The sequence below is a fragment of the Chanodichthys erythropterus genome, chromosome 9 (assembly GCF_024489055.1).
Source record: "Chanodichthys erythropterus isolate Z2021 chromosome 9, ASM2448905v1, whole genome shotgun sequence".
NCBI lineage: Eukaryota > Metazoa > Chordata > Actinopteri > Cypriniformes > Xenocyprididae > Chanodichthys > Chanodichthys erythropterus.
This window is the reverse complement of record NC_090229.1, coordinates 35,094,194-35,113,997: the sequence shown is the minus strand read 5'-3', so window position 1 is coordinate 35,113,997 and position 19,804 is coordinate 35,094,194. Positions and strand designations below refer to the sequence as shown.

General features: G+C 37.7%; 1 protein-coding gene across 4 annotated transcripts in view; it reads left to right on the top strand.

Moving 5' to 3' along the window:
* Nucleotides 1-19,804, top strand: part of egr3 (early growth response 3) — a 173,950-nt gene that overhangs the window by 95,299 nt on the left and 58,847 nt on the right. For all 4 annotated transcript variants that reach the window (XM_067395444.1, XM_067395445.1, XM_067395446.1 and 1 more), the window contains 2 exons: nt 14,251-14,296; nt 16,832-16,948. In XM_067395444.1, coding sequence (XP_067251545.1) covers nt 14,251-14,296; nt 16,832-16,948 — 163 coding nt within the window. The remainder of the gene's footprint in view (nt 1-14,250; nt 14,297-16,831; nt 16,949-19,804) is intronic.

Here is a 19,804-nt window from a genome sequence, read left to right as displayed (position 1 = left end):
CTTCGATAATAATATTCCAACGTTTTTAAGTATGACTTAAATATATGACTCAAAAATACATTTTGAGGCCACTATATTAGAGATGCGAAGAACATAAGGAAGAAAACCGTAAGTCTCTTGCTTGATGTTTAATAAAAAAAAAATAATAATAAAATAAACAAAAATTATCTTGAATTGCTCAAATTTATTTATTTATTTATTTTTTTTGCACAGTGAATTCTTTGTCTGCATCTTAAAATATAACTGAATGAAATCTAAGAAATAAATGTGCTCTAATGGATTTAGGGCTTGTAATTTATTAGGCCAGTGAGGTGATAATGCAGTAATGGTCGTAATGAATATCGCTATGGTAACTGTTGCAGTCTGGGTCCAGGAGGTCACATGGTCAGGTTGCGAGTGGATTAAGACACTGGGTGAGTTAATTTAGAGACGTGGAGAGTTAGTGGAGCATAAGATCACAGTGAACTGTTTCACAGTGCGCACTTGGGCCAGAAACGGCACTCGTTTCAATTACTGCTGGGAAAATCGCTCTGGGTTCAGCCTCGGTTTAATACAGCCGCTTTGAAAATATAATGATTTAAAGCACGCAGACTTTTGGAAGGCATCATACTGGAACGGTTTTGAACTGTTGCCTTGCCAAGATAACATCTTTTGACAAAAGCCAGATAATCCCCTAATAAACCCAACAATAAGGAAATGTAAGCTATTTACCAGCACAACACTCTGATGCCTCTAACCTTTTTAAGAACAGAATTAAATACATGCCAAAAAGCATATTCTAACAGCAAGCACTGGGATTATGTAATTTAATCACATGACCTACATCTAAGAGTGACTCTACAACAAAACCGAAACGTTAAATCCGGATGAATGGGAGAATGGCGGCTCTTTGGAAATAGATTAAATATTGAGACACGATGACAAGAGAACAAGAGTCAAAAGAAGAGAAGAAAATGTCAGAGGGTTTGTAGGCACGACTCGCACGAGTGAGGGAGTTTAGGAAGAGGAAGGGAGGGGAGAGAACGAGAGAGGAGAGGGGGGAGGGGACCAGGCTCATGGTGAAGGTCCAGTATCAGAAATAGAGCTGTGAACACCATCTGCCATTCTCTCTCTCTCTCTCTGTCTCTCTCTCCCGTCTGTTACGCTGTTGCCCCAGCAGGACCTCTTCTCTCTCGCTGCTCAAGAACTGAACAGGAGACTCGCTGTTCTCGGGTGAATCTCAGAAAACCTGTCAAGAACATGTCCGGGTCATATTTCACCCCGAAATCAAAATGAAATAAGAAATTCTGTTTTGCATAATGAAAACAAGGCCTCTTTGATGACCAACGGAAATTAAACATATCAGTTATGGGGGGTTGGAGGGGTGTAATAATAAAAAAAAAAAACAGGTTCGGGGGACTTTAAAAGTATTCAAAATCATCTTTAATCCTGCATATTTCATAATGAAAGTTTCATCTGCGCTTTCAAGGTTTTTAAGAACCACAGAAGTTAACAGTGCATATTTTATCATATAATTTTATTTCATTGTTTAAAATATTTAAATAAAATAAAATATTAAATTCAAATATAAGATATTTATAATAAATAATATTATTATTTTAATATTGTTAATAATAATTCTTAATAATTATAATTATTGCAGTAATATTTAAGCAGTTCTTTCAGTTGTAAATGTTTTATAACTATGGTAATATTTCTTTTACTGCCCTTATGGTAATATACAGTCAATTTGTGTTGAAATGCAGTTGAAAATTCTGAGAATCTACACTAAGAATAATGAGAATTGTTGAAATATTGTTTAAAAAATCTGATGCTATAAATGAACTAGTAGGAAGAGATGATCAGTTCACGAGCCTCTTGAGCTGGGGTGCTACAGCAATCTGTCACGACACATTAAAGAGCCACAAAATGATTATTATTGTTTGAATTTCTTAAAAAAAATACACAGTTTGAAAGCTGGGACTTTGTTTAATATCATAAGTAACCTGCTCTGTCTTGTCTGTCGACGTGTTGTCAGTATCCTCTTTGCTCCGCGATATATTTTTTACTGTGTGTGGCGTGACAGTGCCATGGCTTGTCGGACAAAGCAACAGTAATTAAGGGGGGCGGGTCTTTGCGAAGGGTCAATTGTCCATAAATAGGCTTTATTTTCTTTATGTAAATATATATTTTTAAAATTTTGATTTTAGGGTGAAATGAGTCCTGAATATATTTATATACCAAGTCAGCCTGGACTATGTATAATAAAGTTTGCTAGACTTTCTCTGAAATACCTGTTGTGAGTCCATTAAAGGAGACAAATCAGGGAAAACATTTGTACTATTAGCAGACATTTTTATTCAAAGCAATATGTGCACTTAAACAGCTGCTATCTCCTGAGCACCGGTCTGTCTGCTGGATCATAGCACCAGTATTGTTAAGTAATTAGTCAATTAGACTAACATTAATTAAGCTGTGTTTGTTAAATCATGGATAGTAAAATATGTTCAGAAATGGTTTGCTAGCTAGTTTCAACAGGTGTGATGTTTGAGACTGAGAACACCAGCAGATTTAGAGTTACTGAAACTCAAGCCACGTGTAAGACTGAAATCATGTTGCATATGTCAAGACGTATTGTTTTCTGTTGTTAACGCTTTCCAAGCATTGATGGAATCTTCCGGCAATCCATGTTTTTAGGGAGCACTATTACACATCTTCTGAAACAGTACAGAATCTCCAGATCAAAACACAGATGAAGAAGAAGCAGCAGAAACAAGCGATAGAAGCATTGCTTACGCATATGTAAAATAACATGTCATTTAAACATTAACAACAACAAACAGCATATAAATCAAAACTGTCTGATGTTACTGAATGAAATGTCGAACCCATGAAAAGGTACAGGACTGTGAAGCTTTGGGGATGTTGATGGACTCGATCTACTCCATCTATGTTTTGATCATCTTTCTGAGAAAGAAAAAAAGGAGATTTTCTCATCTTTTTGTTCAAAATGTTCAAGTGTTGATGGAAAAAAAAGAATGCATAAATCTAGAGTAAAATGTTTTTGTTGTTGAGTCTCTGCTCTTTCTCTTGATATATTGCATATTCAGATATTCATACAACTCAATATTCTGGGGGCCTTGAAAGTTTTATGAAAATGATCTAAAATGCTGGTGCTGGCTGGCAACCTTTTTAAAAACGCTGATGGGGAAAGAGTTAATATGCACTTTTCTCAACTAATCAGCATTGATTAGAAGATCCTTCACCTCCCCGACTGTTGCTACAACCTCAAAAGTCATTCTCAAACTCACACACAGCAACACAGAACCGAAGCAATTCACTGAAGAACAACACAATTTCCTGCAAAAACTCTAAAGATTGTGAACTGTTCCTCCAGTAACCTGTCATGAGGAAAAGGTTTTGAGGAACTTGGATTGCAGTAGACTTGTGCCGATATTCGGTAATGCGATAAATCGCGATAATGAATATGCACAATATTGTAATCGTGGGCACTTCAGAATACCGTAAATAATAATTTTTTACCAATTATTTTTTATAAGGCAATTAGGAATACTTTACCCATCGATCGTATAAAATGCACAACACCGCTGTATTCTGCGTCAAAAGGACACGCGCTCAGATGTAAACAATCCCAACGTGCACGAGAAGCACATGGCGGAACCAGTGAAAGAGACGAGCTGAATGAAAGTGTGCGTTCACTCTCTGACAGCAGAGGGCGCTGATGGAACAGCAGCGTGCAGCGGTTACCACGGAAACCGTTTAAACAAAGTAACTGCGGTAGTTAAGGTGCCCTAGATTCAAAAATTGAATTTATCTTGGCATAGTTGAATGAGTTGAAGAGTTCAGTACATGGAAAAGACATACAGTGAGTCTCAAACTCCATTGTTTCCTCCTTCTTATATAAATCTCATTTGTTTAAAAGACCTCCGAAGAACAGGTGAATCTCAACATAACATTGACTGTTACGTAACCCATGTTCCCAACATTATAAAAGGCATTAGACAAGGGCAGCTAGTATTAACGTCTGGAGCTGCACACAGCTGAATAATCAGACTAGGTAAGCAAGGACAGCAGCAAAAAATGGCAGATGGAGCGATGATAACTGACATAATCCATGATAGCATGATATTTTTACTGATATTTGTAAATTGTCTTTCTAAAAGTTTCTTTAGCATGTTGCTAATGTACTGTTAAATGAGGTTAAAGTTACCATCGTTTCTTACTGTATTCACAGAGACAAGAGCCGTCGCTATTTTCATTTTTTAAACACTTGCAGTGTTTATAATGCATAAACACAACTTCATTCTTTATAAATCTCTCCAACAGTGTAGCATTAGCCGTTAGCCAGGGAGCACAGCCTCAAATTCACTGAGAATAAAACTTTTAACATCCAAATAAATACTTTACTCACATAATTCGAAGCATGCATGCAGCATGCATGACGAACATCTTGTAAAGATCCATTTGAGGGTTATATTAGCTGTGTGAACTTTGTAAATGCGCTGTAATATAGTCGACACCTCGTGTGGCAGGAAGCATGCGTCTTAAAGGGGCGGCGCCGAGTGTAAATCAGTGCATTGTTAATGGTGCCTCAAAATAGGCAGTTAAAAAAATTAATTTAAAAAAATCTATGGGGTATTTTGAGCTGAAACTTCACAGACACATTCAGGAGACACCTTAGACTTATATTACATCTTGTGAAAGAACGTTCTTGGGCACCTTTAAGTTTTTAAATTGCTTCAAACAGCCAATCATTTTTTTTATCTCAGTGTTGTTCATCACAGCACCAAATACTGAATACTTAAAAAAGACTTAAAAGGATATTTATTTTCAAACCTAAACATTTTTATATTTTAATCTGGACTACTACATGCCCTAATGATTAGAAATGTTCTGATTATTTGTTATTGTTCAGTAAAACTTTGAAAACATACAGCTTCATTAGTTAACATGTTAATTCATTATCACTAAACTGACAATAAAAATACTTATAAAGTATTCATTATTATTAATTAATGTTAATTTCTTAGTTACTATTTAATAACATTACTAAAATCAAAATAACTTATTTAATGGACCTGAGATAAAACTAACAATGATCAGTTGTGTTTCTAAACTAACATTAACAAAAAATAACACTTTCAGTAACAAATGTAGCTCTTGCTCAATCTTAGTTAATGCATTAAATAGAGTAAAGTGTTATCTGTTGTTCTTTATAGCCTAATTCTTTTGCATTTTAATCTGTTTGAAAATTTCAGTCAGAGTTGTTTTTGTTTTATTACAAAGAGTTCTTAAACCTGTTAAACTGACAAAAATGGTTTTGCAACTTATTTTAATATTGCGATAATACCGTATACCGTGAAAAAATTTTCATCAATTAATCGCAACATGAAAATTTGATACCGTCACATGCCTAGTTTGCAGTAGGATATTTGAGGGATGATGAGACATTCTGGGCAAGTTTACTGTTACTGGAAGTTACAGATCCTAGAAACCCTAGAAAAATATCCATTTCGAGTCTCCAGCTTGCTGAGGCTGGACCGTAATGAATCTCCAAACCCCCTTGAGATCTGCTGGTCGCCTTGTGTTTTAGAGCACCATCTTGTGAATTTGAATTTCCTGTTAGACCTGCTAGATCTCTTTGCCAAAAATGTTTAATGGCAGTTTAACTAGTGGTGTTTGCTAACTCAAGCTTCACGGTTAGTATTGCTCCGAACAGGCCTCTATAACTCATCCTGCAACATGCAGCTTATAGAGGTGAGTAAGGTGTAATTTTAATTTTCTAAATGATGGTGGATGATAAAATGGGTAATAATAAATAAATACATTAAAATTTACATTAAAGGAAAAGAGATTAGAGTCACCAATGATCCACCTTAGCATTCGCATAGCAACACACTAGAAAACACACAGAAAATCTAAGCAACCACCCAAAAAACTTTCAACAAAAGAGTTCATAGTAAGACAGGCTGGGGTCAAACAGTGGCAAACAGGTATGGCAGAGAGCAGGCAGAATCATGGTCAGGATACAGGCAATGGGTCAGGGCTGGCAGATAACAATCACAAATCCGGGAAACAATAAACAGTCCAAAGGGCAGGCAGCAGAGTATCGTACACGGGAACAAACAGGATCAGAAACAGGCAGACAGGGTAAATTACGCTTAGAATTGCTACAGAGTAAACAAGACTTGGCAATGAGGTGGTGAGTGTGTGAGTCTTAAATAGTCGAGATAATGAGCTTAGCTGTATGTGGCAATGGGTGATTGGTGTGGAGTGTGTACATGTGACTGGCAGGGAGGATTATGGGAATTAAAGTCAAGGAACTGACTTATTTTAAACAATTGTTTATATTATTTGCTATTAAATCTCTTATAATATATATATATTTATAATTTGATAATTATATTTATTTAATACATATTTATTGACATTTCAAAAGGGATAGATAATGCACTCTAAAAAATGCTGAGTTAAAAACAACCCAAGTTGGGTTGAGAATGGACAAATACAGCATTTGGGTTGTTTTAACCCAGCGGTTGGGTTAAATGTTTTCCCAACATGCTGGTTAGTTTTAATTAACTCAACTATTGTTTAAAAATGACTATATTGCTGGCATAAAAAGTACCCAAAATAGGTTGGAAATGAAAAATCAGACCCAACATACTTTGGGTTCATTTTAAGTGAGCAATACAATCATTTTTAAACAATAGTTGAGTTAAATAAAACTGCCCAGAACATTGGGAAAACATTTAACCCAACTGCTGGGTTTCTCCATTTTCAACCCAATGTGGGTTGTTTTTAACCCAGCATTTTTTAGAGTGTAATAATAAATAACACTTTATTTACTTTATGTCCTTGTTACACATGTATGGAAGCTTGTTTCTGCCACAGAATAAATAAAAATTTAAAGAATAATTGAGACATTCTATCTTGCAATTCTGACTTCTTTTCTAGGAATTGAGAGTTTTTATCTTGCAATTCTGATTTTATAACTCACAATTGTGACTTTGTTACGCACTTCTGAGAAAAAAAGTCAGAACTGTAAGATAAAAAGTCGCAATTACCTTTTTTTTTTTCAGTGGAAGAAAAAAGCTTCCATACACATTATATACTGCAGTAAAAAATATAAATTATGCATAATGACATGCAACTAACCCTAAACCAAACCCTCATTCTAATCCTAAACCTATAGTAAGTACACTATTAGCTGACCATTATTACGCAGTACATAAATTTATAATTACACTGTAACAAGGAAACCTTAAAATAAAATGTAACCTTAAAAAGTAATTTATTAATTAATTTATTATATAAGGATCATTCATTGTTCTGTATATAATAAATAATAGATGTATTGTGCAGCAGGGATTTGTATATCAATCTTAAGTTAATAATGAAAACTAGCCAATAAGCTGCACTTCTTTCACTCTCATATTGCAGTAAAACCATCAATAGCAGAGTTTTTATCCCCAGTATCTTTAAAGGCATTTCTACTTGAGATGTGAGCTGCATACATGATTGATGGAGGGTGAAGGAAGAGATGAGGCAGAATCAATCCAGTTGTTAACATCATTTCAGTGCTTCGCGAGATGTTGTCTTAACTCCTTTTGAGAAAGAGTGAATATTTCCTTTGTTTAACTGAAAGTATAACTGAAGCCAGTGATATTGAAAAAACACTTACGCCACTAAACTGCGCCAGCAGGAATGAATAGAGGCCAACTGTGGCAATATAAGACTTTCAGAACATGGATTTAATGCCACCGACTGTTGCCCTCACCATCTGAATAAAAACCCTCTTCTCAACAGGGTTTACAACCTGTGAACCACATGCCACCCACAATGAAAGCAGAACAGAGGATCTGCCTAACCATACGGGAGTAAGACGGCTGCCCCAGTGCCCTGCTGCTTGTTGAATATGTGTGTGTATAACCCCTTTTGTTCACAAACTGGTGATGTTCTTTTGTGTTGCTCCACTGTGGAGAATTTTAAGAGCCCTCAAAGTTGGCCACGTGACTCTGAAAAACACTTCCTGAGCGGGATGACTGAAGTAGATCTGCTGTTTACTGATTTGTTAAGTCATCGACTTTATTCATGAAGAAAATGGCTCCCCAAAGCTATTATTTTGATTCAGAATAACTATTATTTTGAGAATAGGTTTTATGCTCATGTTTGTGTTGGGGTGTTGTCTTGTGTTCTTTGTGTCAGCTGTTCTGTGTTTTTATTTGAAACATTCACACACTACCATTGGAGTCACATAGTTCTTCACCAGATTAAATGAATGTGTTATTAATCCCATTAACCAAATTGGTCCAATATAATATAATATATTGGACCGATTATATAATATATCGGTCCAGTTTATATTTTGTGTCTTTAACTACTATGTACTAACATTTAAATTAATCATTTGATACAATGCACTTATTGTGTACATGCATGTTTTTACATTTTACTTATCTTAAAAAATACCTGCATATAATTACAGCTGTAATTAACTAATGTAATTAAATATATAATTACACTGTTGTTACCCCTTAACCCACCCTTAAACCTAACCTTCCCACCAAAACTGTCCTAACCTTACCCATATCCACCTCAATAACAGCATAAATGTTTTGTAATACAACATGAACGCAAGAAGAACATTGTACTTATTTTTATGCAATATAAAGTGTAACCATTGAATCTCCCCTATCAATACTTTAAAGGAAAAAAATATTTTTGTATTGGTTTAGTATTTGTTGTAGCATTGTGTAGGCAGTCAGCACTGTGATTGACATGACTTGGGGGTGGAGTTTGCGATTAACTGGATTGGGGGAAAAATTAGGCATTTGCAGCATCAGCTGTCTCACTAAATGAAAACATGAACTTCATCTTGTTCGCACCATAGGAACTTGAAACGATTTTAGTTCTAGGAACTCCTTTTTAGGGGAACTAAATTAGCTCCTACTTCAGAGTAGGGTCTAAACCAGCACTATAGAAACTGTCAGTGATGGAGTGTACGTTGATTGGTCAAACACATCTCAAACGCCAGCACCCATTTACCTGTTGTCTGCAGCGTTGTGTTCTTTTCTCCGCCTCGATGATATGTAATACTGAAAGTTGTCCATCTCAGTTATCACCAAACCCACGACACACAACAAACACAGCTCCGATCACGACTTCTTCCATCCACCAGTTTTTAGCGTTTGTAAATGCCGTGCTTAAAGACGTCACTGTTGGCCGCTTCAGAGTCACCGGTGCAAATGCAACCAGGAACATGACCTGGAGGAGAAATTAGTTCTCGGGGAACTCTCCTAGTGGCTAATTCCTAGAACTAAGTTCCTAGAACTATTCTGTGCAGAAGCCTCTATAATAAAACCTTTTATTGGGCCCTATTATTGTAAAAATAAATAAATAAACAATAAATCAAACTTGTCTTTAATCCACAAACATAATTACAGAAGAGAATCTCAGGAGAATGAACACATACCCTACACTTAAGCAAAGACAATAACCTTCAAGGAACAGAACAAAACAATGGGCAAACATAATTATCGACAGCTGAACGTAATCAGTAACCAAGGAGACTAACTAGGAAACAATTGAGGCAAAACTGCACTGAAGCACAATGTAACCTTGCCCACTTAATGCGAATACAGGTATATCATATCATGTATATAATAAACCAGCAGTCAAGATAATTTTAGTACAAAAGCTTTTATTGAAAACGCCAAAATACAACAAACAACATAAACAAAACCAGGCAGCACAGAGAGGAACAAGTGGAGTGAAAAGTTAATAATAATCCAAACCAAGAATTAATTCACCACAGCATTTACTTACTATGTGAAAACCAACACACCAAACCACTGCATCCACAAAACACCACACGTGCGGCCACTGCCCCTCAAGTGCAACCGCCTGGGAAAACCTAAAAAAGAAACAAACACAAAAACATTTAAACAAAGAACTCAGCAGTCACCTTTCCTTCTCATGGAAGCCATCTATATGATATATTACCTCCCAATACACATTGGACATTTATCAAAAAGAGGGACTCGTCATATACGGAGCACACTAAAAAACACAAACTTTATTAACAAGTTCAAAACTCATTAAAACACCACCTTAGCTAAACACAATAGAATAAAAAACTGTAAAATAAACCGATAACAATCGGTGCCAGTCTTACGATAAAAATGTACACGTTAGTACATTTCTAAAACAGAAACAATAAATCAAAACTAACGATTCGGCTACTACCTTGTTGTCTTAGTAGAGTGTGCTATCCTCTGATATAATAGTCATCAGCCCTGCTCCTGAACCATCAAAATATACACATTAGTACATTTCTAAAACAGAAATAATAAATCAAAACTAACGATTCGGCTACTACTTTTTTGTCTTAGTAGAGTGTGCTATCCTCTGATATAATAGTCATCAGCCCTGCTCCTGAACCATCAAAATATACACATTGGTACATTTCTAAAACGAGGTGGAGACCCAAGCAAAACTGTGAGGATGAAAGCCCAGTGCGACACTGTAGGCTTGGAGAGCCAAGTTGACGTTGTTGACTCAAGTAATCATGGCAGAGGCAGGGCCTGGCAGAAAGGGGCGACACCAGAGAGAGCAAGGACCAAGGCTGAACCGGAGGGAAGGTGGAAACCGGTGGGGCCGAAGGGGTGGAGGACTGAGGTGCAGTCGGAGGTCCGAAAGTCTGTGGCAAAACCAGGATGAAGAGAGACCAAGGTGGAGCCGGAGGGAGGAGGACCCTGGTGGAGCCTGAGTGATGGTGGACCACTGCGGAGCTGAGGGAGCGCAGAGCCCAGGCGGAGCTGAATAGCTGACAGGTTGAGGTATAGAAATGGGCCTGAGGTGAAGCTAGGGGATCCGCTTCACAGAGCCGTGCCAGTGGTGAAGGAGCCTGAGGCAAAGCCAAAGAGCTTGCAGGAGTCAGCGGCGAGGGCGGAGCCAAGGAGCTGCAAGGCACCAGCGGGACAGGTGAGTCCAGGGGATTGAATGGAGCCAGCATAGAATCCAGGAATAATGGGGTGTGAAGGGTACTGGGCTGGACTGGGTCATCCAGAATCACACCTGGCTTAACCGAAGTGAGCCAGTGAGGTGGACAGTTCGAACAGCACTGTCTCCGTGAAATTCTCCAGCCTAGGGACGGATATGGCAACTGGCACTGGCTTCGGGACAAACTCTTTGGCTGGCTCTGACTCTATGGTTGGAGGGGGCTCAGGCTCTGGTTCCATGGCGGGTTTGGGGCGTCGTTATCGTGTCTGTGGCAGATTAAAATGTCATATGACCCTATATATGCTGTTTATTGTTGTTGTTTTGTCATTTTTGGGTACATTTACACAACACAATGTACTAACAGTTTTTCCTTTGCATTTTTCTAGTACAGACGACAACATTGTTAAAATAATCCCCATTCACACGTATCCGTGACAACGGCTAAAAACGCTGTATTATGCTGCCAGGCCAGTAGTTGGCAATGTAACTTTATAAAGAAACACTGCACACCTACAGACTGAACACATAATATGCATGTGCATGACATCACCGTTTTCACAAATTAGCATTTTTGTAGTTTACACTGAGACGATAACTGTATAGTTTTCAAAAACTTGAACTTTGAAACCCGTTTTTAAAAGTTAGCATTTTCAGGCCCCCATAATGCTATTGACATTTAAATGAATGGCCAAAATGCGTACAAAGTCAATTTTTAGTTGAAAATGGTGTCGTGTAAATGGCCCTTTAGAGCTTGGTAGTCCCCAATGCCTTTCAATATATGGGAAGAGCTACCAGGATATTTTTTTAAATATTCTCCTTTTCTGTTTCACATAAGAAAAAGGTTCATATATGTTTTTAATGACATGTGAGTGTTTAAATGACAGAAGTTTCACCCTCTCCTCTCAAGTCCTTGGAGCATTTAAGTTTGTCTTATTTCACTGAACAAAAGTGGCCATCTAAGCTGTCAACAGTTGATGAAATTTGACAGTAGAGCTGATCTGAATTCCTCTAACAATAAACCCGAATACACTCACTCAAATTGTTAGCATTTGCAGTTACGCCTACATCATCTCTCCCAAGGAATGCTGGTCCTCCAGGTGTAAATGTCATGAAAAATAGGTGTGACTCTGTGTGAGAGATCCACTGTAGAACTGCCCAGCCACTCGACCGGTGAGAGGCTAAAGGGGGTCAAACACATTTTGGCTGCACAAAATCTCCAATTTCAGAGTCTCAAACCTCCCCAGGGATCTCTCTTAGGTGATAATGCTCCTCGAGTGGTAAAATGCAACAGGTTTTTAATGATGATCGGCATCCTAAAATGGCTCTATATGCGCTAGTAATGTAGTATGTTGCCATCTGTGTGCAATATGCCCATCAGTTCACTGATGTTTTATATTTCTTTGCTTGTGCAAAGTGTGAATATCACTCTCCCCAAAATATATCAGCACAAAGGAGCGTTGATTTTCTGCAATGAGGCGAGTGAGAATATCTCAACCAGACCAAGTGGGAAACCAAAAAGAGCGTTTCACCCTCCCAGCACTGTTGACAACCAGTTGCTATGACGACAGAGCTCTAGAACACGCGGGCAGCGCAACTCTTCGGAATGTCTAAATAAAGCCGTTTCTTACTTTTAATGTAATTGTTGCAAATGAAGCAAAGCGGCTTCGTGAAACTAATTGTCTTTGACTGTCTTCGCACCATGTCTCATTTCATGAAGTTCACTGCAACATGTGTAGGGTGATGTACAATTCATATTTATGTTCAGATGTAGTTAGAGCGTAGCTCTGTCGTCTTTGTGTTTTTATGTTTGGCACAATGTTCTTGTTGAATTAATTCATATACACACACATAACAACCATAATAATCCTGCTTATGTATGGACCACTACATCTGTTATTTTATATATTTAAGTACTTTTATGATGCTTTTCTTGGCCAGGTTTCTCTTGTAAAAGATATTTAAAGTCAACATAATATCAAAATCGACAGTGTTTACTTTCTTAATACACGTCTGGTCTTACTGTGCATGATTCATCAGTCCATTTTATTCCAATGGGAAAAGAAGTGTTAAGAATCTTTAATCAAAATATAACACTTGCTCTGCTTATGAAAAGACTAAATTGTTTTAGTTTTAATTTACCCCTCCCTTCAAGTCACCCATCAGACAGAGACCACTTTTTACCATCCAAACCAATTCCAGATAGCTAAAACCTACAATTCTTGTAAATAAGCATGTTAAATTCCAGAAGTAAAATGGGATGATTTTCATGGTGACTTTAAATCTTAATGTGCTAAGTTTTGAATAAGTATAACTTTTGGCTTACATTTTTTTACTGTACATTTCATTCAAAAAAAGACTGACTCTTGAGGCACTTCAATTTTTTTTTGCCTTGAAAATGCCTACATTAATGACCATGTGTTTAGTGTTACACCAAATGTATTGCATCCTTAACCACCTGAAGTAAAAGGTGATCACTGTCCCTACAGTACACCTTAATATCCTGTAGGGGGCGATGGAGAGTGGTGAGTTTCAATGGCAGGGTCTGCTTGATTGACAATAGCAGAGTGCTGACAATCTGACAAACCATGAAAGGCATTTATAAGCGGGGACTTCCCATTCTAAATAGGTTTTGAGCACAAACTTTTTTTTCCCCACTATGCCTCTTTATCTTTTTAAGTGTTTTATCCACTCTATTAAGCAAAGCAGTCTAAACTACTGTAATCTACAGCTTCGGCACAGAGGAATCAGATCCATTAGGCAGGCTATTTACAGTGAAACTGTGCAGCATTAAATCTGCTTAAGGATATGGGTTTAGACATGGCAAATATAGGAGTGCCCTTTGGGGGAGGGAAAAAACTCAACTCATAGAAATCTCAGTGTGAATCTCTGTTCCTAGGCAACGGAAACTTAATATACAATTAATAATATGGGAATTTGCTGTTCTGAAATCCAATCACTCACTTAATTTGCCTGGGAATTGGCTTTGTCGCAGGATATTAAATATCGCAGATCCCGTGCGGGGCCAACATCGACACATCTAAGCCTGGTTAGGTTAGGGTCCTGGAGGCTTTGAGCTGCAGTTAAGCTGTGGTTTTGTGGCCCTCGGGTGATGAATGAAGGAGAAAATCGCAACATGTCCCCAGGCTCGCATTGTTTTAATTCAGAAGCATAGAGCACGAGACAATGGCGCATGTACAACAGTGCCTTTGTACTTTAAGTACCCTCTTTCTCTTGTGTGTCTTTCTGCAGGGGGCGGCGCTCAAGACGGGAGATGTCAGAGGCTTTGAACTATCCGGTGAGTGACTTCTAAAAATTGTTTCTTTTGCCTGAATATGCATGTATCACTATTACAATAGCACATTTGGAGTTAAACTAACCTCTAATCCTAAATATTAAACTTGGGATCTTTTAGTCTTGTGTAGCCAGACCTTTGAATAAATGGCAAAATGTCAAGTTCACATTGCAGCTTGTTCTGGCCAAGAACCGCCCACTCAGAAAGGAAGAGATCCTCTGACTGACATGTGAAGCGACCAACCAGAGTTTGTTTTGTTTTTACACACACTATTTAGGGTGGGTTTAGCAGAAATCAATTATTCAACAATGATAGACTGACAAAAATTAAACAGTAAATTATAATTAAAACAGTGGCTACTGTTTCCTCCTAAAGGTGGTGCAGAAACACTGGGAAAATAATGTAAAATGTCTGTCCATCCAAAATGGTTATTTCAAATACTTTTACAAAGTTATAAAATATTTCATTTTCAATTGCTGTTCTTTTGAAATTTATATTCATAATAATAGATACAAAAAAAAAAAAAAAGGATCATGGTTTTCACACAAATATATGAAATGGCACAATGGTTTTTAACATTGATAATAACAATAATAAATGTTTCTTGAACAGCATAATCAGCATATTCAGACTCAGATGAGTCTGAAACTACGATGGAAACACATTAACCAAATAAATTCCTCCAACCTAAACTCACGTGACAGCAGAGGATATGATTGGATAACTGGACTAACCAATTAACCAATCACATTGCACAGCATCTCAAATGTTTGGTATAATGATTGCGTACCCAAACACCAGCATCCGAATGCAAGATAACATATCAGCGATTATTGCATTTTGTCTGCTGCTCTGTGACGCAAGTCATTTATGATTGAGGAAAAAAGAACCACGGTGGTTTCCCTGATTGCAGCAACTTCCATTTTTATTACAGATATTTTGTACCAATTTCCCAGGAAGCAATGATTTTGTTCACTTGAACACATGGGATGGAAATGCTGCTTTATTCACAAATGTTTAATGTGATATTCCAATTTTGCACATAAGTTGAATGGAAACAGAGCTCAAGACTGGTGTAATGGCTTCTGAAAATCCAGCCATCACAAGAATAAATTACATTTTAAAATAGATTAAAACAGAAAATTGTAATAATATTGCAGTTTTTATTATATTTTTGATTAAAAAAAAAAAAAATGCAGCCTTGGTGAGCAGCCTTTGTTCACAAATCTTAACAACCCAAACTTTTGAATGGTAGTTTAAGTCTGAAAACAAAGCGGAATAATCATGAGAAAAACTTGATATATCTTTAGATGTGACGTCACTAACTTTGGACAATTCACAGGTTATTTCCTATTAAAAAGTGCTTTTTGGTTCAAACTGATACTTTGTTGTCTGGGTGGATTCATTAAAAATCCTCTTCGCTCTTAATCCCGGAAGTTGTGTAAAACTAGCCAATTAAATTAAAGTATGCTATATCAAAAAATGTGCATTGAGTCCATCTCAGGCCCTGTTCACAACTGGTATTAAGATGCATTTTGGTCGAATGGATCATTAGTGAACGATGCTAAATACAGGTGTAAACTGGGTCTAAAATATTTTGAGCTTGTCCACTTTCGACCACTTCCAGAGGTAGTCGAAAACACATTCGACCGGATTGCTTTCATAGTGTAGACCAGGGATGGACAACTCCGGTCCTGGAGGGCCAGTGTCCTGCAGAGTTTATCTCCATCCCTGATAAAAACTCACTTGCCTATAACTTTCTACTAATCCTAAAGACCTTGATTAGCTGGTTCAGGTGTGTTTGATTAGGGTTGGAGCTAAACTCTGCTGGACACTGGCCCTCCAGGACCGGAGTTGTCCATCCCTGGTGTAGACGCTCATGTGGTTGAATGTGTTCAAACAGCCACTAAAGACCATCTACTCTCCATCTACTGACCTAATGCGTAAACATTATGGAAAGTGTGCTAGCCAGACGGGATTTAAACTGTCGGCTGAAGACCCAAGTTTGGTTTGAAAATGAAAAATGTACCAAGCACAATGTTCTCTCACCATTCCTGATTTCTAATATACAAACTCACCGCGTTAATCTTTCGGCTGTCAGAGCATAAACGTGTTTCTCCGTCATCTCTGGTCGCATTCATATGTAAATTGCGTGAACTAATTTCGTCCATTAGATCGAAAGATCTGAGAAAGTCCATACATTTACCCACCCATAGACACTTCCCTCGAAGAAATCAGGACAGAAGAGGTTGAAAGTGGACAAAAGAGACGGATTAAAACACCAGGTGTAAACGAGTATGTGTCTTCCTCGTCTACTCCGATCGACCAAAACGCTTCTTAATACCAGGTGTACAACTGGGCTCGGACTGGATGTGCCGTAGTATCCACCCACAACACCCTAGCATGCTACCGATGAGTTTTGCATGGACAAGCACAGCTCTGAAAGTAGTTTTCTGTTCCGAGCTGTAGCATAAACCATTTGAAAATAGATTCTAGCAGGAGCTCTAAAACAGATTTGTGCTTGTTTTTCATCACTAGCATACACCCGCCCCACACCACCTCAAGGCACTGGGCTCCACCGCTACCAGTTTCTTGTATTTGAGCAGCCTGAAGGCCAGACCATGTCCCTCAGCCCGCAGGAGAAGAGCTCACTGGGTAATCACACAGACGCAGTAATGGGTTTAGCCACAACACACTGTGTGTATGGATTTTAAAGTGATAGTTCACCCAAAATGACAAGTATGGGATCATTTACTCACCCTCAAGTCATTCCAAACCTTTCTTGATATAATACATAAAGTTTATGGTTGATTTTCATGGTGTTTTTGGAGCTTGACAGCCCTGGGTCACCTTATGATTTAATTTCATGGAAAGTAGCAGCGTGAACATTGTGATAAATTTCTGCTTTTGTGTTCCACAGAAGAAAAAAAGGTCACACTTTAGGTGTCTTTAACAACTATGTACTTGCATACAAAAACAAATTGTTACAATGTATTTATTGTGTTGTTGTATTGCACCACATTTGTGCTGCTATTGAAGTGGGATACTGGTAAGGTTAGGGACAGGTTTGGTGGTATAAGGAGGTTTAAGTATGGGTTAAGGGGTAAAGGAAGGGTCAACCGTGTATAAATATAAATGTCATTACAGAAGTTAATTACAGCTGAAATTACATGCTGGTATTTTATTTTTTTTTAAACATGTATTTACGCAATAAGTGCATTGTATCAAATGATTAATTTAAATGTAATTACATAGTAATTAATATAAAGTGGGACTGAAAAAAGTTCATATGGGTTGAGATTTTAAGGTGAACTATCCTTTCAATACACATAACTTGAAATACACGTCTAAAGCATACACGCAAACACTTGCATACTGTGCGACCACCTATTTTTGATTTTCCTGAAAATATCGCTCTTGCTGTTCAGCATAACTTGTAATTAACATCTCGACATGAAATGACAAATACCACAGAGCAAGACATTGACATTTCCCTCTAATTTATATTTTATGTAATTGCTCTGTAATTTAACATTTATATCCGAATGATTGATCTCATAAAAAGAGGTGAATTGAAAAGTGCCAATAACACTGAAGACTAAATACACACACTAGTAGATTCTTACTTGTTACATTTCTGCACATGACATACTATTATTATTATACTGCTTTTCACAATAAAAAATGCAATTCTCGCAATTACAGAGACTCTGAACTGCTCCCATGACCGACATGATCCAATTATTCTTCTCTTGTTATATGGCACATGATGGCCATGGCTGTCCTGATGGCAGCAAACATCTTGGTACAAAAACAGCAAATTGCATTAAGTCACATTTGTCAAATTACACCATTCGTCACATTCAGCACTTGTACCACTCACTACTTGAACTAGTTTTCTTTATTACTAATTATGCTTTTCCATTGGTCTCTGTACCTACTGAAAGGTTCTGCTGGTTTCAGCTGCCTATGTGGCTTCCTGTACAGATGGCCTTATGAATTATAGGAAGTGTTTGATCTTTGAGAGCCAAGACAAGACGGTTTCCAAAGCTTATCAGACTTAAGTGAGCCAATTTAATAGCGGAAATGTAAATGCATTTAGTGTGTCTGCTTTGGGGACTGTGTATCAATGTGCGTCCAGCATCATACACCTGCTCTTCCACCGCTGTAGGGCAGAACTATTTATTGATGTGTATAATATACTATACTCTCAGTCAATGCAGACATATTCTCAAGGTAATCAGTGTTTTGTCTACCTGTGGATCACTGACATCATGTAACCAGATGTACAGTACCAAGTTTCAAGTGTCACTGCTCGTGAAACTGCTGCACAATGTGACATTCGACCAATCATAAGAAATATACAGTACTGAGCAAAAGTCTTAGGCACCTTAGTATTTAATCAGTTATTTATCTTTTGCTGTAGTGTGTCAGAAGGACATATCATTTTCAAACATTCCTTTTGATGTTTTCGTATGCACAAGGAGTCTGACAACAAGCCAGTATGATCTAATCTCACCATCATCGAGTCTGTCTGGAAAAAAAGGCAGGAAAAACTGACTGACTGACAGACTAAATCCAGAAGAACTGCGGCAACATCTCCACGACACTTGAAGAAACCATTCTGCAAAGCTATAGTACTGTGAAAAGTTTAGGAACTTGTGAAAAAATACTTTCAAAAATAATGTCATGAATAGATTTTATTTATTAAAGGGGTGGTTCATTGCGATTTCACTTTTTTGACTTTAGTTAGTGTGTAATGTTGCTGCTTGAGCATAAACAGTATCTGCAAAGTTACAGCGCTGAAAGTTCAATGCAAATGGTGACATTGTCTTTTAAAGTTATGGCAGTTTAATGCCTACATTTACGACCGGTTTGGACTACAGAAAGCTTCTTCCCGGGTTGGTGACATCATAAACCCTGCAATTAATATAAACCGTGCCCACGGGAACACGCAGCAAAGTGAGCGAGGTCATGGTGCGTGCATACAAGTCTTCTGTGTTTGTGCTTCTTAGGGATGCTGGACTTCGGGAACCATGTTTAAAATTTATGTTTAATTCTGTTCCTGACAATCATAACGCTAATTTAGCTGTCTGTGCTGCACATTTTACGGAAGACAGCTTCCAGAATCTTGCCTGGCAAGGCCAGGCTGATATATCTTCTACAAGATATATCAGTCTCTTCAGTCCACCCTCCGTTGCGACTCGAGTCAACTCCAAACCGTACTGTGCAATCAGATTAGATTATTTCAGTGACGCAAACAGCGTCACTCTAGTGCGGCGAAAGTCCCTTCAATATCAACAAAGATTGCACACGGGAGACCCGAGAGTTTGTTCTATTCAGCCGTGAATTCAGTTTTAAATGACCAAAAACACATTAATTTACTTTTCACTGTTGACTCTCTCGTCGCTTTGCTAACGTCATATCCGCCATTCTCTGATTGGTTTACTCCGCTTCCTGTTTGCTCGGATTTGCTCCGCCCTAGAAATCGAATTGATTCAGTGACCGACC